A 25007-nucleotide genomic window follows, 5' to 3' on the forward strand; every position below is an offset into this window, starting at 1 on the left:
TGTGTTCTCCAGGAGCCATAGGTGTCCATTACCAGGAACCATGATAGATGAGAGAGAACTCCTCTTTGTGAGAATCTCCTTAGACACCCTGGCTCAATAGACGTCTGTCCGACCAATATGTGGATCTTTCTCCACTTTAGCATGTGAAGGATACAATTGACTAACGGATTGATTCCATGCTGTCTTGCCACGTTACAAATCGCCGCGAAAGAGGCGTAATTGAAGGCATCTTCGATGACCATAAATTTGCCTAAGGCAGATTCTTCATCGGACACTGCTTTCTCAATTTTTGCCGTTAGCTCATGGAGTGCTGTCTCCGTGGATTTGCCTTTTTAATAGGCATGTTGCCTACAGTGAAGTGGCCACTTAGGTATATATGTAACCCTTATGCACCGATCTACTAGTCTTTCAAGTCCTTTTAGCAGAATGGTCGGAAGCTTTTTCCGTCTGTATAGGTGATTTCCTTGGTTTGGGAATAAATATTATCTTCACATCACGCCAGCTGGCTGGAATATAAGCGAGGGCGGAATGCTCATAAAGGAAACTGCAACTGCAACGTGGACAGTACAAGTGGACAGTACAAGTCGCAGTGATATTCCAGCAGAACCGCATTTCGTCACGCCAGTGCAGCCAAATGCACAAACACAACGCCAGCAAGTCAGTCGCTCAAACCATCACCGCGGCGGAAGCAGTCGGAACCACAGCCATCTGATTTTTTCGATATAGTACTTTCAACGAGCAATTACATGCAGTTCAGGAAGGGTTTTCCCAAGGTGGCATTGTAATTGTGATGGGTGATTTGAATTTCAAGGTGGGCTCTGACAACAACTTGCTTGGACATGTGATAGGCAGGTATGCTTTTGACGGTGATGATAACGGTGACGGTTTGTAGACTTCTGCAACTTTCACCGCTTCGTCATCGGCAGAGCGACGGCACACTGTTCCAGCACAGGGTCAAAAAGACGTTACCAAAGCTACCAGACTGAGGAAAGTATGAGGCGGGTCGATGAACGTAAGGCGCTGAGTGCTTTGCTGTTGAGTTAGAACTAATGTGAGCGTGAAGCATTGGAGCTGTGTTACCATGAAAAAATACGAAAAGTTGAACGTAGTATGCGTCGCCACAAAAACAATTCCCCCATTGCGTTGGTGAGGGGAGTAGAGGAATATGGAATGGAATATGTCATCTCGATTCAAACACCTTGACTACTCTAATGACATGTATTTGCTTCTCTCAAATCATAGCCAAATAGTTCTGGATTTGAAAGGGAGGCAAGTAGAGTCGGGCTGAAGATAAACACCAATAAAGCCGAGAATCTCAGTCAGATTGGTCATCGCATTATTCCTATCTGCATTATTGGGAGGTCATTGTTATATCTAGGAAGCATGGTTTCTGCCGAAGTTAGTCTCAAACAGTATGTCGCTCGGCACATTAAAAGTGCTCTATCCACCTTCGCTACCTTATCTAAAATCTGCAAATGCAGTTATCGCATTAGCAAGATCAAGTTGAGACTTTTCTGTGCTAATGTTCTTTCTGCCTTGCTATATGGGAGTGGCAGATGGAAAGTGACCATCGCTGTTACTCAAAAGCTCTGTCGACACTTGTCTCAGAGGCTCCTTGTTACCGTAGATCTCGGTGTGGTTTCGTATCGTCAGATATGCAGATAAGCTCGTTCAAAAAGAAAATCCTTTCCACTTGGCGACATACCTTTGGGTGATATTGAGGGATAATCTGAGAGACCATTCCCATCTCTATGAAACGCTAGAAGCCCACTGACGGGTGGTTATCACGTCCTAGGGCCTGATTTCTGGAACACTTCCGACGATAGTCTACTAAGATTCGAGATACCAGAATGGTTATATTATTGTATAAGATGGTGATTGCGGAAATGATTCTCTTCGCCTTCCCTGCTAAAGAACCCAAAGGGGGATGCTTGTGAAGAACGGCGATATGCACTGGCTTAGTAACAACCCTCTTGAAAACACGAGTTTCTGAGCGGAGTGTTTAACGATGTCGTTAAGTTGTAGTTCGCGACTTGCCGTCACGGGAGTCGAACGCTGAGTGAGTAGACATATTCATCCCCAAAAAAATATTGTCTTACTTATTTTAGATTCGCTAACAATTTATTCCACTTTGCACAAAATTCAAGACAAATTGGTTGGTCTTAAAAAAATTACCGATCACATCAAAACATATACAGCTCTGCCAATTATCGGAAACTGAGTAAATATTGGAAAAGACGGCAAATGTCAACATGCATTTCAAGGATATGTGCCGGGGCGAGGAAAAAAAAGTTGAAAAAAAGATTTATGTAGCCACGAAAATTCAAACAATTCTGTGTTGTTATTTGTAATAAAACCATCTAAAAACTAACTGGAACTTTTCTTCTTACAATTGTCTTCTTTCACCCATGTAGCAGCAAATAATGGAGATAATAATGCAAGACAATTATCTTAAAGTCAATGGAGTCCATATACAGATGTATAATCAGCATACAAATAACAGTGCCATTGACATTCACTATCCAATGTCATTAATTAAATGATTGAATTAAATTCTCAAAGATTACCCCAAACGCACATGAGTGCAAAAAATTACTAACTTAATTGATGACGAATATACCTAAATGGATATAAATATGAGCTCGAGCTCGATGACAATGCGTGCATATTCTTCCAATTTTAAATAAAAGCGGTAAACTCCATTCATGGCCTGTGACAATTACACAATTTATACCCTAAAGAAAAATATCCTGCACTCCTTTTTCTATCCACTTAGGTTAAGTGCATCAGTCATAAGCATGGGAGAAGGATATGAGAAGAGCTCTTGACATACTGAGAGCAATGGAAAACGGGAATAACAAGTGCCTTCACTGTATCCTTTCCCCCTTGTGTAGCTTTAGAAACAGGATTAAGCCGACAGACAGTTGACATACATATATTGGCGTAAAGATATACGCACCCGTATGGCATACGCTTTTCTTCTTAACTCTTCACTGTAAAAGCTGCATTAAGGTGAAGTTGTTCCAAGCATCAATACTTCAGATTATCGATGGCAAATTTTGTGAAGGATCTCGCGATACATCTTATCCTCGAGTAACTTTAAACCACATGTTTATGAGTGCATATATATACACATATCCAGGACTCAAGAGGATGTGAATCTCAAACGTAGATTCAGAATGAAAGTGCAAAATACTACACTTCAGATGGAATAATCGTGTCCAATCGATGGCTGCAGCATTGCACTTTTGTAGAAGATATATATATTTCACACACCACCCACTTCATGCCATATTTTCCATACACATATATCTGGTTCTTACCCGACATGTTTTCGTGGTGTTTACTTCCAAAATCGGAAGTCTGTTTACTTTCACTATCACTTCACTCAATTTATCTGCCCGTTCCTATTACACGTTGAAATTGATAACGTCCGGCTAATCAACGATAAAACTCTGATTTAATCACAATTTCTCTGCTTGTTCACAATGTAGAGCATCTATAAAATTTAAGATTCATCGTCATCCTAACAACTCGAACTGACTGTCTTCTCCTTTCCAATGGGAAATGTTTTCCAAGGGAAAACACGTCCTCGTCAAGGGAACACAAAACCGACAACAAAAAGGATGTGGACCACCCCTCGTATATAGCACACCTTCTTATCACTGTTGGTAATCGAGTTGTACAGTTTGTGCAAAAAGTTTTAGATGCTCATCAGCAGTAGATATTAGATATTCCATGCAGTTCTCGTGAGCTGTCGCGTGTTAACGTTAGGTATGGACGAAATACATAATTGAACTATCGTCAGTTAACATATCACAATAATTTCAAAAGGTTTTATCTTATCAACATTTCATTGACTTTGAGTTATTAGATTTTAATGAAAATGAAGAAACTGTAAGTGAAATTCATATCATACATACATATGTACTTATATACCAAAAGGTTGGTCACTTGCTCGCATTTATATCGTATTCCTAGCAGTTCACAAAAACTCATTGCAAAGTCGCTATCGAAGTCTCGTCACCGCAGTGAAAGTGATTAAGGAGAAATAAATGTTTGCTTTTGTTTGCCTATTACTAATTAAATTGAAATGTTGCACAACAATTTCGCTCGAACGCGTTTCTAAGGAATTAGTCGACAGCAGCGGCTTAATAAATAAGGGTATTTTGCAAAATTTTTGCAGCGAGACAATGAAGTAAATTAAAATTTTAGAAATGGCGCGCTTTTGAAAGAAAATTCAAAATTTTCGATTGTTCGGCCTTCCTCCCTAAAATGGCCTATTCAATGGCGTCCTTCCTGCGGCATTTGCAGGCTGTTGTCATCTCCATCTCCCTCTCTTCTTCATATCGGCTACATATAGCCGAGATCACCATCCATTTTTTTCCATAAGGTAATTATTATTATTATTCTGTTAAGGGAAAGTCGCACCGCGTCCTTGAAGAACTATTGTGCCCCTTTTACTGGTTATAGTGTACGTATTGATCATAGTATCTCAAGCAGGCCTATAACCGTTAGGAACTTTAGTATGTTCCCTAATTCCAGATCTTTCAGCTTTGCATCTGGTATTAAGTGTTCTCCCAGATGTCTAGACCTACTTTGCACAAGTGCCGGACACTGTCCCAGGACGTGTATAGAGGTTTCGTCCTACTCCTCACAAAACCTGCAGGCATTGTCCGTAGATATCCTTAGCTTCCCTAGGCCTTCAACCGACAATGACCAGTGAGAATTCCCACTATGATTCGGAGGTTTTTTTGGTGAGGTTTAAGCAATCCTTTGTACGCATGGGTTCGTATCCCCCAATAAGCACCCTGGACTGCTCCATCCCTGGTAGGCCCGCCCAATATAGTTTCCTCAACCGTTTCTCTTCATTTCTTAGATTCATAGCCATGAAACCGTTTCCGATTCCACAGAAGGGTTCTGGCCCGTGTAAAGGCATCCCTGCTCCCTTCTTGGCTAGTTCGTCCGCTGCCTCGTTGCCTTCCAACTCAGCATGGCCTGGAACCCAAAGTATCCAGACCTTGTTGGACGAGCCGAGTGTATTCAGTCTCTCAAGGCATTCACATACCAGTTTAGAGTTCACCTGGTTGGACCTAAGTACCTTGATCGCTGCTTGGCTATCGGTGAGAATAGCTATGTTCTGCTCCCTGTAATTCCTTTGCAGATTAAAGGAGGCACATTTGTCTATGGCGTATATTTCCGCCTGGAATATGCTAGTGTACCTGCCCATCGGCTCAAAGTACAGTTTCCTTGGACCAATGACACCGGCACCCGCTCCCTCTGCTGTGAGGGATCCGTCAGTGTACCAAGTAATCAGTTGCTGGTTTAAGCCGTATGTCGCAGCCACGCTCTCCCAGTTTGCCTTGTTACTCCAACGTGTTTCAAACTTCTTATCGAAGTGAAACCTCGTTGTCATGTTGTCCCTCGCTATCACTGATACAGTGATACCGCCTAGAAAGGATATCAATCTTCCTTCGATTTAGGCAGCTCCCCACCTCACTGATACTACCGGCCATCCTGAATATTGATCTCCTTGCCTGCATCTATATGTGCAGATGGAGAGGGGTTAATCCCAGAAGGACCTCCAGGGATGCCGTTGGGCATGTTCTCAATGCCCCACTGATACACACGCAAGCCAGCCTTTGGAGCTTGTGTAATTCCCAGGCTTGTGTGCTGAGTTGGGTTCTTTCTGACCAGATTACCGCTTCATAGGTAATCATTGGTTTTACTATTGCAGTATATATCCAAAGTAGTATCCTCGGGCGGCAACCCCATTTTTTTCTTGCTATGTATCTGCAAGTCATCAGAGCCCTCGTGGCTTTCCAACAAGTGTTTCCGACATGTGTCTTCCAGAGTAATTTTTGGTCTAGCGTAATTCCCAAATATTTGACTTCTGTTTCTCGTTTCACCTCCATATCATGTTATGTTATGGCTCTCAGGTGATCCAGCTTACGCCTCCTAGTGGATGATGCTATGGTGGTTTTGACTGGGTTGATCCGCAGTCCCACCTTCCTGCACCAGGCACTAGTAACTTTTAGTCCACTTTGGATTCACATAGAGTATCTTCATATTTGCTCCTACAGATTAAAACAATGTCGTCCGCGTAGCCCTGGACTTGTATTCTAGTATTTGTTAACACGTCCAGGAGTTCATCCACTACCATATTCCACATCAGCGGCGATAGTACTCCACCCTGTGGACAGCCTTGAGAGGTGTTCATGATAATAGAATTTGTAGCTGTTTGTACCTCTATTTTTCTGCTTTCTGGCATTTTGCTCATCCAGAGTGCCAGGGGGTTTCCCACTCCTTTGCGGCTCAGGGCATCCTGTATTTCTGTGTGCGATGTGTTGTCGAATGCTCCTTCGATATCCAAAAACGCGCACAGTGCAATTTCTTTTGTTTCTATGGCGTCCCGTAGTACCTCTGTCAGCTGATACAGAGCAGTTTCAGTTGACCGTCCTACCCGGTAAGCGTATTGACAGTGATGTAGGGGATTACGCTTTAGAACGTTAGTTCTAATATAGTTGTCTATGACCTTCTCCACCGTTTTGAATACGAACGATGTTAGGCAGATTGGTCTGAAAGATTTAGGGTGAAAAGGAACCTCTTTACCCGCTTTCGGAATAAAGACCACTTTTGCCCGTCTCCATGCCCTTGGTATGTAACCCACTGCTATGCTCCCCCTTACCACCCTCAGAAGAGACTATAAGATAATTCCTAGGCCTCTCTGGATAAGTGCTGGGAAAATGCCATCTACTCCGGGAGATTTCATTGGTTTAAAAGTTCCCACTGCCCATCTTAGCTTAGTTTCTGAGCATACCTCTTTTGCTAGTTTCCAGCTCTCCTTCCTTCCCCTTTTATTCGTTATTGGGGTGTCAGGCAGATGGTTGTCGCCTGCCGCCGAGGGGTAGGACCCCGGGAAATGAGTTCTAACAAGCAGGTGTACCCTGACCTCCTCATTCTCGGTGAATGTCCCATCTTCCTTTTTCAAGCAGACAGAGGATATTCCCCCGTCTTTGGCTACAGCCTTGTACAGCCTGGTTGCTTCTGTGATCTGCTCAATCCCTTCACAGAATTCCCTGAAGTTGTTCCGTTTCGCTTCCCTGATCGCGTTGCTATACGCAGTCAGTGCATTTTTATACCTCCGCCAGTCCCCGGTTTGTTTTGCCCGGTTAAAGAGTTTTCGTACCTCTGTTCTCATTCTGGCTAGGTTCTTGTTCCACCATGGTACATCCCTTGATGACTTGACTGTCCTGGCCGCACAGCTGGCCTCATATGCGTCAGTGACGATTGTGTTGAGGTTTTCCACTACCGTTTCTAATTCCAGTTCGCCCCTAATGTCACCGCCCCCTTGAAGGTGGGCAATGTAATTTAAGGAGCAGTGTCCTGTTAAAAGCCTTATCAAGATTTTCATATTTTATCATACTTCTTAAGCGACAATAAAAATGCCACTCTAGAGATCTTAGGAATGTTTCGTTTAGGGAGCCAAGTTGAAGCAGTAACTGGTGGTGACTCCATACCAACTGGTTTCATATGGTGTTGCTATTTAGTGTTGATAACGCTGCTTGACTGTTGGATACAAATGGTACGACATATATAAAGCATTTGCCAATGATAGAACAATCTATAGAATTTCTGATATTGTTCCTGGATATGAGGCTTCCACGTTAACTTAGAGTAGAGATGTACTTATAAATAGTGTTCGTACTCTTTGTTACCCCTAACGTTCCTAGTGAATATTCAGTTTTCTTAGCTTTCACCGCACCAACTGTGGATTATCTACAGCATTCAAGCGGTCACATACTGTAAATTTGGCGATAATTATTTTGGCTAGGTCGTCTGCAAATGATAGCACAAAGGCAATTGTCTACTCCAGCAGCCATAGCAAGATGTCAATTAGTTAGGAGCCATAACAAAAGGAGAGAATCCCTTTTTGTGAGCAGCCCCTGAAACATTCTGCCTTAAAGACTTCCGTCCGACCAATATGACTTATATCTTTCCTCATCCCAGCATGTGAAAAATCCAACTTATCAATAGTGGTCCAATTGCATTTGCCTTGCCGCATAACGAGACACTTTCGCTGCAATGGGCTCAAAGCATATTCTTTTAGGATAAGGGTTTCTCAATTTTGGTTGTTCTATGCATTTTATTCCTGAAGACTCGATCTACGTGTCTTTCTAGTTCTTTTTGTAAAACGGAGTTTAGAATAATCGTCCATTTCAATGTTTGGGGAATAAATGAATAAATAAATATGACCTTCACACCACGCGAGGTATTGTGTGTGTGACACATATGCGGTATATATTCTGATGGCTATGATGGTATTCATTTCATTTTTTATCAGAAAGGAAATTATGCCACCTTGGCCCGCAAATTTGTACATATGGAACGAGTTAAATGCTCATTTTTGTCGATCATTTACAATTTTTTGAATGCCAAAGCCTAGTCTCTCGGTGGAAGGCTGTCACATCATAACTATTGGCTCTAGGCTGTGACTTTAGATGCTACCTGGGTAGCACATTTTAGATGTGATCAACATCTTCGTGTCCATTTGCTTTTTTAAGACTTTTAGAGCTTCTTTGAACCGATTGCACCAATTGGTTTAATTAGATTTCAGAGCGTTGGTGAGGAGTGTCATTGTTCTGTTTTGTCAAATGCGAGTTCAGCAGAGGTGTTTTATTCTTCTTTGGGTGCTGAGTACATAGCTCTTATCGAAAGCTTCTCTCATACTAGTTGTGATCCTCTGGGGTATTTTCTCAATTCCGGCAGTGGACTTGATGCGCCTCCGAGTGATCGTAATTCAGGCACTCAGCTTCGGCTTATACATCGCTCAATTTGTCTTCTGCGGATTCGGCAATGGACAGATTGAATTAGGATCCATGCCCATTACCAAATCAATGCGCCTGTGATCATAAAGTGTGACATCGTTCGATACTCTCCACTCTCCATCATGGCATCTTCAAAATGTTTTTAGCGAACTCAATAATTTCCAGCAGTAAATTCCGAGTTAAGATTCTCTGAAACTTCTTCGATTTCGTCTTTTGCAGAATCATATAGCACTAAATTTCCATTCAACACTTTTATCCACTGACTAAAGAATAGTCAATTCATGGCAACGACCACCACGACCTGCCAACTGACATTCTGAGCTAATTGCGGTCGAAAACACTAACGTCACGGATGACATCCGAGGCTCATTAGATTAATCCATGCTACGCAGTATTTGTAACTCAGGCTCAAGTATGCCGCTACTTCGTACCTACCCTGGATTACATCAATGGTTTCCCGTTCCACCTAGAAACTCGAATCACTTCTACTGTATGTAGTTTTCTTGATATTGGTATATTGGATAACTCTCAACTCTCTAAACATGACATAGATTAGCAAAAAATTGTACTTAAAGGCATTTTTGTGTATTTACCTTATCAACAGCAGTAGCAGGGCTACTTGAATTGGAGGCATTATTCACAATAACGGTGACGACTGTACAATACCTCCTGGCACTGTTAGTTCCTCGCGCTCCTCTGATGATATCTCCGAAGAGATCCATGATGGTATTAAATGCATCAACGTTGAACAATTCCACCTTGTGTCCGCCCTGATGTTTTGATAGTCGATTTGCACTCTCCATGACAGGGTAAGGAGCCTACATGATGATGGTTCACTCGAGGGTTCTCTCGTTCGTGTTTTTTTCATGCGTCGCAAATACTGTTTTTTTTGCAAACACGGGATAAACGCGCTGAAAAATAACATCGACTTGTTTTCAGCTTTACTGGGACTTCCACCTAAAGCTAACGCTTTATTATTTCCCATTCGTTGATATGCCACGCAGAGTTTCTCCGCAGTAATTGACGAAATCTGTCCCACTAGGAATTGATCCTATTTTAGAGCAACACTTTCTGGTTGTTGAAAAAATATACTCATTGTTTTCCCCAGAGGCACACGCCGTGGTTCTCAGTTTGACGAAATGCGCTTCAGTTCTCCCCATGTGTTTCGGGGAAGCCTGCATTGCATGGCGTAGACACCAATCCATTTGTCACACTTTTAAAGTGAGGCCTATCCAATGCCATTTTTCTCTTCTAATTAACACATTCCAGTACCTGGCCCGTGCGCTGACTCGGCACATCGTTCGAAATTCTCCCAGATCATAGTAAACGAAAGACAGTGGGAATATATATTAATGCAGGCTTCAAGCTTTTGAGTAACAATGATGACTACTTCCCATGTGTGACTCTCATATAAAAGCACACATAGGATATTTACGGGGGACAACCTCAACTTCATGTTGTTTTTGAGATATACGCATTTCCAAAATTTCGACCAAACAACGAAGGTCGCTTTTAACGCGTCGGGTGATAACACACTCGGTACCATCGTCGTCAAAGGCAACCCTACTAAGATTGGCAAATTGAACGAGATCCTCCAAGATCTGTCCATTAATGGACGGAAGAGTGCGATGTCCCGTTAGACTGAGAACCTTAAGTTTCCTGGTATTTATCTTCAGTCTGATTTCGCTTCTCTCCCTTTCCCAATGCAGAGCCAGCCAGCAGAACGTTAATGGCCCTGAGAGGACCATCGCACAGGCTCATTCGTCATGCACTACGCGGTAGTGAAATAGCAAATATTTGAGGGAGTTTCTGCTCCATTGGCTACCGCAATAACAAATACCCTTTTGCCGTGGCACATGCGACGCTTCATTTCCTAGGATTTTCCGTAGCAAGAGGGAAAAGAGTACTCCCCAGAGTCGTTGTCGCTGAACTCCAGAATGCCCAGCCTGTATCACTAATATTAGATCAAAAGACCATTCTGGGGAGCTTCAACACCGTCGTCGAGAACCGTTCGCACATTCCGAAATCCAATCATAAACCAGTGACGAAAGCAAAAGGTTGTAACTGAAAGATCAGCCCGATTTCAAGGCATGGTTTCCCAAGGTTTGATGAGATGAGATTATTCTTTCGAACCATGAACTACTGGACAATTATTCTAGAACCCAAACCAAATTTCTCTTATTAGGCCATGTTAAAAATATTAAGTACATAAACACCTGATATCACATAGTGGACTATTTTCGATACAGTAACCAGATGCTTTCATGCTTTAGATATGTGCAGCTTCCGGGTTCCCGACTTATTATTTATGCGCCAACATATTAATCTTTTTCTTTATAATGAATTTCTAGCTATGCATATCAACAAATTAGGGGTTGTTAAGCTTTCGTCATTCGTCAACAATTTGACGCTAAATATTGTTGGCGGTAAATTAAATTTATCAAAACGAACAACACATGTTCATGCATACGTAGATGGGCTTGTGTATAACCCAAGAGTAAAAGCCATTTATCTTCCTAATAATGACATTGCTTTCGCTATTTTTAGATAAAAATTGAAAATAATTCTTCAACGCCCACTAAAATATGTTGATGTGTTACTTTTTATTGAAAATTATTGCTTACCGGGAAAAGAATGATCAGAATGTACTGATGAAAAACATTCTCAACGATTCTGGCCCATTGACTAGATCGAAACATAAATGGATTTTGTAGAATTTAACTGCAATGCCTTTTTTACCGCAGAAATAAAGTGGCAGTACCTATCATCAACCTAATGGACAATCTAATCTGTGAATATATGCACCTATTCACATACGACAGCATGACACAATCCAAACTTGTTTAAGCGTCCAGGGAGAGTATCATTTCACAAATGAATAAAAGAGAAAAGTTTTTGAAACAACTTATATATAACTCTCAATGTATATACATATGTAACAAATTCTATCATTGCTGGGAAGTCCATGCAGTTTAGCTGGAAATTCACATCAGTTCATAGTTCTATTTTTAATATTTATGGTCATATTGTAACTGAAACTACTTCGAAGCACACCGTTTAATACTCTCTTTTCATATATGGACACCTTGATGAGCAATCAAGTTGGCTCCATACAAAACAATGTTTTCCTTGATAATCCCCGCTAATTTTATATATGGTGAATACAAAGCTTTAATTTAGTATGATATGGAAGCAAGTAGAACAATAACCCCTTTAAAAAGTATATAGAATTTAACAGAATGAATAGTTTGTTCTACTTGTGCAGAAGCAAATGGTTTTGTTTGTTGTTTGTTGATAAGAAAGATAATAGTTTTGCTTTGTCAAAAAATCGGATTTACATTGGAAATATGTAGAACAAAATTTATAATACCAAATATGCATTTATTTAGTAGATTATCAACGTTTCTTGGTGTTATCCCGAAATTCTTTAATATAAAGAAGAGTTTATTTTCTAGATTTGGGACAAAGACCTTTTTATTTCATTCCGAAAACCAATGATTCGGGAACGAGTTGCTTCCTATTTCAGTGCTCAAAACCATTTCAAGCACCGAAAAAGGTGAGACCTGATTTCCGTCCGAAACTTAATATGAAACATAATTTTGTCTACAGAATAAAGTATGCTAATGAAATACTAGTAATAGTAACATTCTATTGTTCTTCGAATTTGTTTAATGGGATGAAAGTAAAATCTAATAGTTATGAGTATATTAATGTGTACAGAGCTAATCTGTCAAGTCACAAAATAATCTAACCAAATGTTTATTTCAACTATAAAAGATACTCGAAATATTGTTTAATAATCGTTTTAAATAACAAAAGGTTGAATGTTGCAAGTTGAATACATACATATTTATTAATTTAACGCATGAAGATATGAATATAATGAGCAAAATGTTAACGTTTGGAGGATCAAGTTCACTGATTATAACCTATTATTATTCATATACAATAGAATATGAATAATAATTATCAGTTTTGCTTTAAAGTTTTATAATTACGTCATCGTAACATACATATGTGCCACATTTTAATTCAAAACTCAGCCAATTGTGGAAAATGTGGTATTGCTAAAGGATGTCGAGTTTTTGTTTTAATGGTATGTTCGGATTCAGATAGTGTAGTGTGTACCCGCAGGTTTGGTAGTTGAAAATATACAGAAGAGATAGTTTAGAATGAAAACTTGTTTCTTTATATAGGAATATGTAGAAAAATCATTGTATGCTTTTTTGTTATATTTTCAACCTAGAGAAGAGAAAAGAAAAATTTGATACCAGTAAAAAAATGTTCACTGGAATTCCGAGTTGTTTTCCAAGAGCAGCTCCTAAATTATTACATATGGCACATACGGCGATACTCTTCGAGCACGGCCCAGTGAACATATATTTTTTATCAAATTTGTGATTCACTTGCTTTTATTAAAATAACGAAGGCAATTACCAGCAGTTACTAATTAATACCACCTTTGAGCGGAAAATCGTTAATTTCCAAATGTAATATGGAAGATAGTCTTAGGACCTAAGAAATGCTGAGACACATGTATGGCGAACAGTTTAAAAGTCTTGAAAGGATAATAATAGCGGACGGTTAGCATAGGAAGTTCCTATTACGCTGCCAGGAGTACATGTCTAAAATGCAGACTAATTTGGATGATAAAGCAACCTACAAAAGCGTTAGGATCGATCCAGTAGGCGAAATGCAGACTGTCCATTGAGACCAATTCTGTCAAGCATAGGCAGTCCTTCATATGGGCTCTCAAAAGTAAGGTTCAAATTTTAACCTCAAAAACTGGAACATGGAATTCCGGGAAAAAAATAAAAAAACCTGGAGTGGGCTGGAGAGGTTTCCTTCGATGTCTCCACCAGATTAGCGTTTAACATCATCATCTAAGAATCTATTCTTGGAAATTTTTCAGATTTTACATGGTGGATAATAGTACGCCTAGTTTTGACAAAAATATATAGTATGGCCAAAGGTTCTGTCAGTAATATTTTAACGCGCCGTAAAAAGAGAAAAATAGAGTCAGGCACACTGCTGAAGGGCAGGGTAAGCACTCTAAATTACGGTCACCATGCGGACAAGTTGTCAGTGTGTGTCCATAATGCGAAAGAACAATATGAAGTAGGGCATCCACAGGAGTCCTATTGCGAGAGTCGAGCTACATCATTCTGGTATCATCATCATCAACGGCGCAACAACCGGTATCCGGTCCAGGCCCGCCTTAATAAGGAACTCCAGACATCCCGGTTTTGCCCCGAGGTCCACAAATTCGATATCCCTAAAAACTGTCTGGCGTCCTGCTTACGCCATCGCTCCATCTCAGGCAGGGTCTGCCTCGTCTTCTTTTTCTACCATAAATATTGCCCTTATAGACTTTCCGGGCTGGATAATCCTCATCCATACGGATTAAGGACCCGCCAACCGTAACCTATTGAGCTGGATTTTATCCACACCATAGATTTCATCGTTATGTAGGCATTATGTACTCCTCATGTAGGGGGCCTAAAATTCTTCGGAGGATTCATCGCAGTTTCTTTTGCTAAAAACCCAAGTCTCCGAGGAATACATAAGGACTGGCAAGAAAATAATCTTGTCCAGTAAGAGCTTTAACCCTATGATGAGCGAAACAGTTTTTGTAAACTGAAATAGGCTTATTGGCAGCCAACAACCGTGCGCAGATTTCATCGTCATAGCTGTTATCGGTTGTGATTTTCGACCCTGGATAGGAGAAATTTTCAATGGTTTTAAAGTTTTAATCTCCTAACTTTATTCTTCTCGTTTGATCAGTGCGGTTTGTACGTCTCGAGTCGTTCTTCCCATGATGTCAACATAGGCTTGTAGTCTCCTATCTTCATTATTTTCGTTTGACCAGTGCAATTCGATGTTGTTGGTTGGTTGGTTTTTGGTGCTGACGTTGCCACCATACACTTTGTCTTGCCTTCATTGATGTACAGCCCAAGATGTCGCGCCGATTAACGCCTGCTCGATCTGAATGAAGATAGATTGTACATCTCGGGTTGTTCTTCACATGATGTCGATATCGTCAGCGTAGGCTAGTAGTTGGGTGGACTTGAAGAGGATGGTGCCTCTAGCATTTACATCGGCATCACGAATCATTTTCTTCAGGGCCAGGTTAAAGAGGACACATGATAGGGCATCCCCTTGTCTTAGACCGTTGTTGATGTTGAATGGTCTCGAGAGTAATTCTGCTGCTTTTATCTGGCGTCACACATTGGCCAGGGTCAGCTTAGTCAGTCTTATCAATTTTGGCCGTGTACAGTTTTACCCTGGTTATGCTATCATAGGCGGTTTTAAAGTCGATGAATAGATGGTGCAACTGGTGTCCATATTCCAACAGTTTTTCCATCGCTTGCCGCAGAGAGAAAATCTTATCTATTGCTGATTTGCCTGGAGTGAAGCCTCTTTGGTATGGGCCAATGATGTTGTGGGCGTATGGGGCTATCCGACCTAACAAGATAGTGGATAATATCTTATAGAGGCTACTCAGCCACATGATACCTCTATAGCTGCTGCAGTACGCGATGTCCCCCTTTTTATGTATGGGACAGATAATGCCTCGTTGCCAGTCGTCAGACATTGATTCGCTGTCCCATACTTTGAGCATCAGTTGATCCATCTGCTCCTGGCGACTTAAGCCGACGAATTGCACGGACTGGTTCTTCTATGCTTGGTGGTGGCAGTATTTGTCCGTCGTCTTCAGTTCTGGTTGTTCAGTAGCTCATCAAAGTACTCAACCCATCGCTCCAATATGCCCATTCTGTCAGAAATCAGATTTCCTTCTTTGTCTCGGCAGGATGAGTATCGAGGTGTATAAGGCTTCATCCTGCTGACTTGTTGTTAAAACTTCCGCGCCTGGTGCGGCTGCTCCCTGTACTTTACTAGTTCACGGACTTATTGGTTCTCTCAGGCTTCTTTTTTCCGTCTGTGAAGTCGCTTCTCCACTCGACGGAGTGCAACATTACTCGGTATGCAGCATTCTTCCGTTCCGTTGCTAGCTTACATTCATCGTCAAACCAGCCGTTCCGACTTTTTTTTTGGCTGGGCCCAAGTATATTTGTGGCTGTATCAATGATAACGTTCTTCAGGCGGTTGTGAAGCTTGATGCTTCATCTCCAACGGCTCTGTTGACTGCGGTTATTGTGGAATCCATTTCCCTCTTATAGGTGTTGCGGAAGGTTGTGTTGTGAATGGCTTCAGTATTCACTCTCATCTGATTGTCAGAAGGGTTTGGTAGGTGGTGTCGCATTTCGAGGTCGGAGCACTATGCCAACGAGATAATGATCCGGGTCTATATTGGCCCCCCTATATATTCTGACATTCATCAAGGCTGAGAGGTGGCGAGCGTCACATTATTTTATTGGGCCTTTTATGCTAATAGGTTCCATGCTTTCTTACACAAAATTTCTGTTCCGTTTTAGGAAGTCTTATAGAAAAATAATGTGGCTAAGTCCTTAGTTAAGGGGCTAACCCAATCAACCAAAAAGAGCCGACAATAAGAAATCAAATACGTCTATCAGTACTTTCCCAATTTCGAATTAGAGTACCAACCAAGTGCAATTCGACATTGACTATGGTGTGAATTCGTGGGCTATCTAATACCTTTGTTTATTTGGAATAATCAGCCTTTTTTGACAAATTTGACAGTCCATGTTGAACTCAAATATCTTACCCCGTGACTTGCAATATTAACCTAAGCCAGCAAGAAACTCATATAATGAAGCCAAACAACCCGCCCAGAAATAACATTTTGTTTGTGAGTATTCACTTACGTTTGTGGGCCGCAATATGGTAAGTTTAGGTCTATAAAATCAAAATATTTCAGTGGTCTAGAATCAACCTAATTTGATGTAACATTTTAAATACTCGTATGTAGAATAGTCCAGGCAAATTAGGAAAATTAAGTTCAAATGCGTAATCTATCTAAATAAGTAATATTGAACATAATCAGTTTCTTTGGATTATTAAACTTCTACTAAATTTATTTATTGAAATTAGTCAACTTCGACGAACTAGTCACTCTTGGACCGGAACCAACCACATGCATGGACATGTCCACTTAAACTTTCTTTTGACCACATTATTTCGGAGAGGGTGGCTTTTACTGCGACGAAAGAAAAACTCATCAACCCGGAAAATCAACGGCCTTTAGTAGAAAACGTACGCCCATGCTCGTATTAATTAATCGGGAATAAACATTGATTATGGTACAGAGCAAAAACAATACAAAACCACTATCGAATCAATCCGCGATGAATCCAGCCCAATTTTAGCTTTTTTTTTGCAAATACTACTAAAACCACAGTACTTCCAAGCGATGATGTAGAACGTAAATCAACAGAGAAGACCATCAGAGGTAATGGATACATGCGAAACTCGATTAAACACGGTGACCTACCTACCTAATTTAGAGAAGTATTCCAAGTTTACAAATAGTGTATCGGAAACCGCTACGAGATGAAGAGCATACATATTATGCCAAATTGTTGTTGGGCGCCATGTTCCCATATTTTAACAACCCTCTCAACGCTGATGGCACTAAACGATTTGACTTGTTACCAATTAATGACGGCCCTGGTGTAGCACCTCAATCAAATAGAACCATTTTCGTTGCTCCCAATCAGTTCTTATTGATATACCCCATGGGGCAGGAGTGCTTCAAAGAGTTTATGGAAGCATTGAGAAGCAACTTGGGAGATTCAAGTTTCATTTCTCCATGTGACTGCAAGAACTGAAATGCCAAGTTTATCCATAATCACAATATATTCGGGGAGCACTTGATAGCTAGATCGTGAAGCACCTTTTAGAATCGAATAAATGAATCGACATTTGGCGACATTGTGATCAATGTCATAGTCCTTGAGATATAGATTATCGATTTTAAGGAAATTGTATGGAAAATGTAGCAGACACTGATTTTAACAAAACCTCTCATAGTTTCAGCGCAGTGGATTGAAAAACATCTTTACGGAACCGCGAATCTATAGTTTATGTTAACATTGTGTAACCAATGATCGCTTCTCCGATGATATAACACAGGCGCATTTATAAGTAAGAACCTCATGCAAGTTGACTATGAGGAGTATCAGGGTGAGAGCTATTGTGAATGTGATGAATGAATGATGTGATGAACTGATAAAAAAATTTCTTGGTCTGAGCGTCTCTCTTCTATGCCATAGAAAAATCAGAACCAGGTTATCAGTATGTGTAGTTTCCTCCACGTTTTCACTGACAGAGTCGTGGTAGTTTATTATTCCCGTCCAATTCACATTCAGTTAATAATTCTCTATCGGTATTTCAGTGACGTTTTGCCGCATCTAACTTGCACCAGCAGAAGAGGTTGTTGCACTTCAGGTGCATTTCCATGGAAAAAATAGTAATTTTAATCATCATCATCAATTTAATAAATTTTACCATATGAGAAGTAGGTTCAAACGAAAGGATGGCATATATCTAGACGAAATAGAAGCTATCAGCAGGATATTTCAAATCGGGCAAAACCCTCCTTTGGGAATTTTGTATAATTTTCATAGGTAAAACTGAGGTTGATAAGATTGGAGTAGATCGCCAAGAAGGTATTCCAATGGAAATGGAACATACTTTGGCAAAATGCCTAATTATTCAGGCTCGTTAAAAACCCTGCTTCTAAAGTATGTTCTAGCTAATAAATTAAATGTCCGATGGAAATTCCAGACAAAGATTAGTATATTGACTTTATGAGATTACTGAAAAAAACAGAACTCCTGCAAAAAGCAAAGAAGAAAGCAAGAATTCCATTCATGGTTCACCATTTTTCAAATTTTTTTTTCTGGATATTTTCTTTTCAATGCCCAAAAAAGTCGGGTTCCCAATAACCCATCCCATATAAAAGCAACCAAGGAAAAAAGGGCATCTCTTTACAGGGTTGCGATGGTTTTAGAAGGGTCGTTGAAATCGAATCTTCAACAATACTATAGAAAATTTGAACGAAAGTCATAGTTGACCTGTTGATCAAACTGGGATGCCCAAACACCTCCATTAAACTCTGGGCTCAAGCAACCAAGCGCCAATGCGGACGAAGATACGTCGGGGTGAATCCCTCCCGGAGTTTTTTCTGAGGCCTGGAATAACAATTTAAATTAAGTAAAGGTATCAGAAGGCTGCATAGTTTTAAGCTCATGCGAGTAAATGACTTATTGTCTTCCATTAAGGATCTGCCCCTGTATTTTAAGCTTAATCTACCAGGACCCAAAGCCAACTTCACAAAGCAGATAAAAACACTTCAGTACGAGCAATTATGGAGCCTTCTTTCGACCTAATTTGATTCAAGTTAGATTTTATTGAAATATATGTTTAATAAGAGGACTTATTTAATTTTCTCTCCCGGCCCGCATTTTCTCTCTACGGCCCTGGTGAATAGAAAATAAAAAATCAAGTCCGGATACCGGAAGCTAGACGCCTCAGAGTTTTTTTTATATATAAGTACATATATTTGAGTGCAGAACTATTTCATTTGTACGTAGCCCGTAATTTATGTGGATATTTAGTATCTCAAATTATTCACTTTAATGTGATATTGACATTCAGTATTTGGAGTTGCAATTTACACAGAAAAGGTAACTGTGAGCTACCGTAACTTTGTTAGTAGTAGTACAATTTTGTCCAAACTTGGGGATATCATGCCTCATAATTTTTAATCTCTAGTTAACTTCCCCGAAAACATACTAACATACTATTACTAACTTAATTTGAGCAGGTATTGATATTAGGAATATTTTGGGGTCTGGACACCATATAAAGGCAGTTTCGTGATTTTTTTTTCAGACTTGTCGGTTGGAAAGTTTCTGAGAACGGGTCCATTAAAGAAATGATAGTTTTCAACCCCCGTACTCCCCGCCTTTCCAACTAATGTCAAATCCGGGACTTGCTTCGAAAAGTACAGATCGAGACCTTTTATTTGACACCCAACATGACTATATTCGGTGAAAAAATGTAGACCCCCCTTTTGCATGTATGAGGTTTTACAAACAAAACTTTAAAAATGCAGAAAGGAAGAAGTTTGAAAAACAAAGAGAAAATGGATCGTTGGAAAAGTCCCACTTTTCACGAAAAACACCATAACTCGGTAACGGTAAAAGCCAGCGTACCCATTTCGTGGACCAATTTTCCTCAAACAAGCGGAACTATTCCCCATCATAAACGGGGTACTCTGTATAGATAATAATCTAAATTTTGTGAGAATTTCCATGAAAATGGACCTACACACCTTAAAAAATACTAAGTGAAATATTGAAATCAAAAATATTGCATCTAGTTAAAGTGTAAGAATGGTGCGAATGAGTATAATATAGGGTCTCGAGCGGCACTCCTCATAGTATGAATAAATATAGCTTTGGAATCCAATACGGAAAATAGATACGAGGGATATCATTGGAAGCACAAGTGCTGCGGATTTGCTTTTAGCCACGAACAGTGAAGCAGAGGACGCGTTTACTGCCAAAGAATACATTTCGAGTGATTTTTGACTCTCCTTTAATAATATACGGGTTTCTGGGAGACTCACACTCCTTGACAACCGTGTTGAGCTTCCCCAAAATGCTCGCTTTCTCCAACTCGAATGAGAATTCCAACGATATATATTGACGTGAAGATTATGGACTAAGGCGAAGTGAGATAGCGGGACTCTGGAGAGTTCTCCTCTCTCTTTTGCGGCAATGCTCCTTTGTACTCTGGAACGCCACGTAGTAGCAAACGCGAATTCGATGTCGGATTGTTATTGACGACTATCGCAAGGCGCGCTTTTTTGTTCTGGTAGTCGATTTCTGATAGGTTTTCGACTGCAAGGTTCAAATTAAGGAGCTTCACAATTATATAGTGCTATGTACCAACGGAGATTTCTGATGTAAGAGAAAAGGATGCTTTCTTCCAAGATGAGAGCTGACAATGCCTTGCTGGGACACACGATGGAGAAACATGATTGGACAATAATAGTGGGGATTTCTACAGTGACAGTCTGTGTGAGATCGCTGCCGCCCGACAGTGGGAGAGCTATCGATGGCAGATACAGTGAGTAATTCACCTGAGAATATTGATGAGTATTAAGCTGTCATCAAAAATTTCCTTTTTTTCGAAAGGGTGTCAGGTGATGCGGCCAACTATGGAATCGTTGAAGCCAATTGAAGAACGACAGGGATTTAAGGTTCTAGTGGTCGCCGCGAAATCCCGGTAAAGTGAACGTAGTTTGTGCTATGACAATTGGAAATTGGTGTTACGCTAGCCAAGAAAGCAGAGATTGCCGCCGATCGCAATAATTTCAGAACCGTATACACATCAAGAAACATCTCGAGAGCCTAATCGACAGAGAGCAGGTTGGTTTCTGGTCCAGATCCTTCTGGATGGACGACATCAATATTATGCGGGAGGCGGATTCCAGAAAAACTGGTAGTTATTATCAGAGCAATATATGACGCCACAAAATGTCAAATGTCGAATTTGGGGTCCAAAGGGGTGATGTCCTTCAAGCTGCATTGCCCTTGACATGGCGAACTTTAGTGAACCATGACGTCAAACACCTCGACAACGCTGATGGCAGCTGTTTACCCCTCTCATTGTAAACAGAAGCAAATAGAGTCGAACTAAAGATAAACAACAACAATACCAAGGTTCTTCCTATCTGCAAATCTGTATATTTAGAAAGCTTTGTTTCTTCTGACGGCGGCACCGAACGGGATATCGCTTGACGCATTAACAGCGCTAAATCCGCCTTCGCTGTTTTATCTGTAATGTCAACACCAAGGTAAATTTAGCCTGTTCAGTACTTACGTTCTTTCTGCCAAGATTGTCAATGAATGGGTTGCCCCAATACACTTGGCGCAGAACAGTCGAGGCGGAGTCTAGGCTTTTCGCGAAGTTCTGGAAGGAGTTGAAGCGCATTTCAGACAACCATGAACGCTAACGCGTATGCATGGTTGACCCGCTATATCACGTTAAGGTAGGAATGGCAACCATATAAAAGTCAACTAAAAGTGTCCTGTGGACACTTTCATTGCGATCGGTAGTATTTGTCAGTCGCTCTGTAATCGCATTTTTGAATACATGCATGCTAGACTAAAAGAGTGTATCAGGCTCATTAGAAGGACATGTATTTCTAAAAACGATCCAGACCTTTGTTGCACGAAAAAATCACAGAAACCCTTGGATTTCGGAGACTGTCTGCGAGGTAGGTCCCAAAACAATTGACAAAACAACTCAAGTTGAATAAATAGAGACCTTCAAAGAGTTTTTACAGTACTAAAAACTCGAAGATGATTATTTTCCCTACTCGGTTATTACTGTTTGTTCATTTCCCTCAAGTCGGACAGGATATTCAATGGATGAGGAGGTCACGGGAGAGCCGGAGACGTGGGCAAGGAAACTCACCGAAAACTTTTCCGAGGCAGGCTTGTAAAGAATTGATTACCTGCATGGAAGTGAAGGCGACCATGTTGAAAAATAACTTATACAAGTGCAAATGTAAATGGTTACATTTCCTGTTTTCTTCTATTTTTAAACATTTTTTTAAACTTATTCAAATTAAGTCCACTTACTTTTTGGACATGCCTCGCATATGTACGCAATGTAAATGAGTCAATTTCCGATAACAATAAATCTAAATCTTTATCTGATCTTACTTCGCATACCTAAAAAGGTAAGTCACGGTTTACTAGTTGAAATCGATAAAATTCACTCAATTTATTTCAAAGAAAAGATAGCCAAATTTCTATTTGGAGTATTATTGAATCAAGATGTTCTACCAATCTTTAAATGCCGAAAGTTTTTTATCATTGCCCTTATGTCGAATATTGTCAAGTCAACTAACAACACTTACAAATTATCCTTAACCCCATTTCAGGCTAAAGATCTTTAAGCAAAGATAACTTTACTTTCCTACCGCAATGTAGTTCTCTCACTGTCTTATCAAAGTATATTTTCCCCGCGAAAAAAATCTGCCGCCTCCCTCCTAACCTTCACTATATCGGAAAAGCGCATGTCCTGTTTTTGATATGCGGCCCGAACATTTAGTGGATACATTGACGTGTGGAAAATCGATCGGTCAACAGCATTTCCAGTAATAGGGGAAGAAAGGCTCATTCAAACTCATTGTTTTCCCTGAAATTGCATCGATAGATACCCGGGAAAATGGATGCATGCACACTTACTCGTACAATAGTGAAGCAATCACTAAGAAAGTAGGCTGCTGACTTGTGACACCGAAATTGCTTGTAGAATGAATGCGTTTTCTTTTCTAAAGGATATTGAAGGTAGAACTGTTGCATGGAATCCACCCTGGCGTCATAATCCCTGACCTGCATGAAGAGTAATGTAATCTAAGCTGTCACGAGTGATACCTCTGCATATGACCAAGGAGGAGGTAATTACCCCATAAATCGCTATTCAGGCAAGTGCAAGACACCCTTCTAATGGGATTGAGAAGTTTTGCGGTGCACGAAGTGTGATGAAGCCATTTCGTGGAAAAGTAGGTCAACGACTACTTTAGAGGCTTAAATTTCCTTGAGATATTTTTTGCTTATGGAATGTAATTTCTCGCCATTCGATACTGAAAGGTTATTGGATTTTTTCTGAAATAATTGGCTTTCTAAGCGTAAAAAGGTTTGAGTGCGGACTAGAAAGGAAAGGCCAACTTTTTACTCGTATAATTACCAAAGTTTACTCGATTGTACAAATGGAAACGAATGACCGGTAATTGCATTAGACGAGAGTTGGTTATGCTATACAAGAAAGTGCATCCACTGCACCGACAGTTCACTGATTCGAATAATTCGCAAACGTACGGCAATAGTTCATAAATGCTCGTTTCTTTTACAGTCCGGTAGCCGGCCACCGGCCGTTTTGTCTCAGATATGGGGTACTGTCGCTGTAATTGATGCGAATTACTTGCTAAACACTAAGTCAATGCGCACACTTGCTACAAGACAACAAGCCATTACTGGGCTGTAAATTGCATGTAATTAGTAATTTGCTTACGACCAGCGTGGCCCCGATTTGGCGAAGTAATACAATTGAAATAGAGAAAATTCTTCATACCTTTTCGTCTGAGTTCCGTTGAACGCATGTTAGTTATGGTCACAAGGTTCACTTCTAGGCCTGTGGTCACTCACTGTATGAAAGCGATTTTCGTGGCGGCCCTACATACAGAAAATACTATCACCCGCAGAAAATACTATCACCTAATATAGTACAAACGCTGGAACTGACCCAGGTGTATGGAGGAGAACCGACAAAGGAAGCAGCACCAATCTGAATATTATACAATCACTTGTGGCCGGTTAAAACAGTGCTAACAACAGAACACTGCTGCACTTAAGATTTCGACACTTTTGTTATCATGGATTTGCTTCTAGTGCATGGAGGCGCCTCGAACCGGTACCGACGTCTCCGCAGACCTATTCCACGCTAGACACCGAAGAGAACTGAAAATGAATCTTGCTAACGGAAAGTGCATTCAAGCTTCCTCCTCCAGACTAGTTGTCTAGTGGAGGAACTTATGCTGCCTCCACAATGGGGGAGTTAGCTGGGATGGAATGAATTGACCAGAAGCCACCTGTTACAGTCTTGCTGAGAAAATTTAATTCACTTTCTATTTTTCCAATATGAATTCACATGCAAGAATGTTTCAGAAATATCTGTATTGTTTGAAATCCGACTATTTGAAATACGACGGATGTTTTTTAGATTGAAGATAAAAGATACTCATATGTATAATATATTCCCTCAATAGATAAACAAATTCTCTTCTCTCAATTCATTCCCAAATAATAATAGGAGCAAAAAACATTTATCTGGTTAAGTCTCCGGAAATAGTTTAAACTTTCGAAGTCAAGAGCATCCATTCTGTTATGGATTATTTTGAAACTTACTTGTCGCAACAGAACTCCCAAAATACCAAAAACAAATGGAAATCTTTGTGGAATTTCGTCGTCTTCAAAATTAGATTCCAATTTGGCTAGGAAAAAATTAAAGGTGAAATGAAATTGGGCTAGACGAAAATGTTCTCCAAACTATGCCGTAGGAGGTACATGCACGCCGCCCAAAAACAACTATTACTACAGAAAACCGGAAATGATGATGACATGAGGGCCGAATGTTTCCCAACTGAAACTAGCCCGAGAAGTGCACCAAAAATTG

General features: G+C 40.4%; 1 protein-coding gene and 1 long non-coding RNA gene across 4 annotated transcripts in view; one reads left to right on the forward strand and one right to left on the reverse strand.

The window, feature by feature from the left end:
- The window catches only part of LOC119657510 (septin-2), a 36194-nt gene extending 11889 nt beyond the window's left edge, over window positions 1–24305 (reverse strand). The window contains exons 1-2 of one of the 3 annotated variants that reach the window (XM_038064449.1): window positions 24078–24305; window positions 23907–24007 (exon numbers count right to left, since the gene is read on the reverse strand). In XM_038064449.1, coding sequence (XP_037920377.1) covers window positions 23907–23934 — 28 coding nt within the window. In that variant the 5' untranslated portion in view covers window positions 23935–24007; window positions 24078–24305. Of the gene's footprint in view, window positions 1–3323; window positions 3769–23906 lie in introns of those variants that run through there. The other 2 variants (XM_038064448.1, XM_038064450.1) reach the window with 2 other exon arrangements.
- LOC119657511 lies at window positions 17344–18794 on the forward strand. The gene is made up of 3 exons (XR_005250143.1): window positions 17344–18085; window positions 18145–18219; window positions 18746–18794. It is a non-coding gene; the product is annotated as an uncharacterized LOC119657511 (long non-coding RNA).
- Window positions 24306–25007: the final 702 nt, after the last annotated feature.

This window comes from Hermetia illucens, chromosome 5 (genome assembly GCF_905115235.1).
Source record: "Hermetia illucens chromosome 5, iHerIll2.2.curated.20191125, whole genome shotgun sequence".
NCBI classification, from domain to species: domain Eukaryota; kingdom Metazoa; phylum Arthropoda; class Insecta; order Diptera; family Stratiomyidae; genus Hermetia; species Hermetia illucens.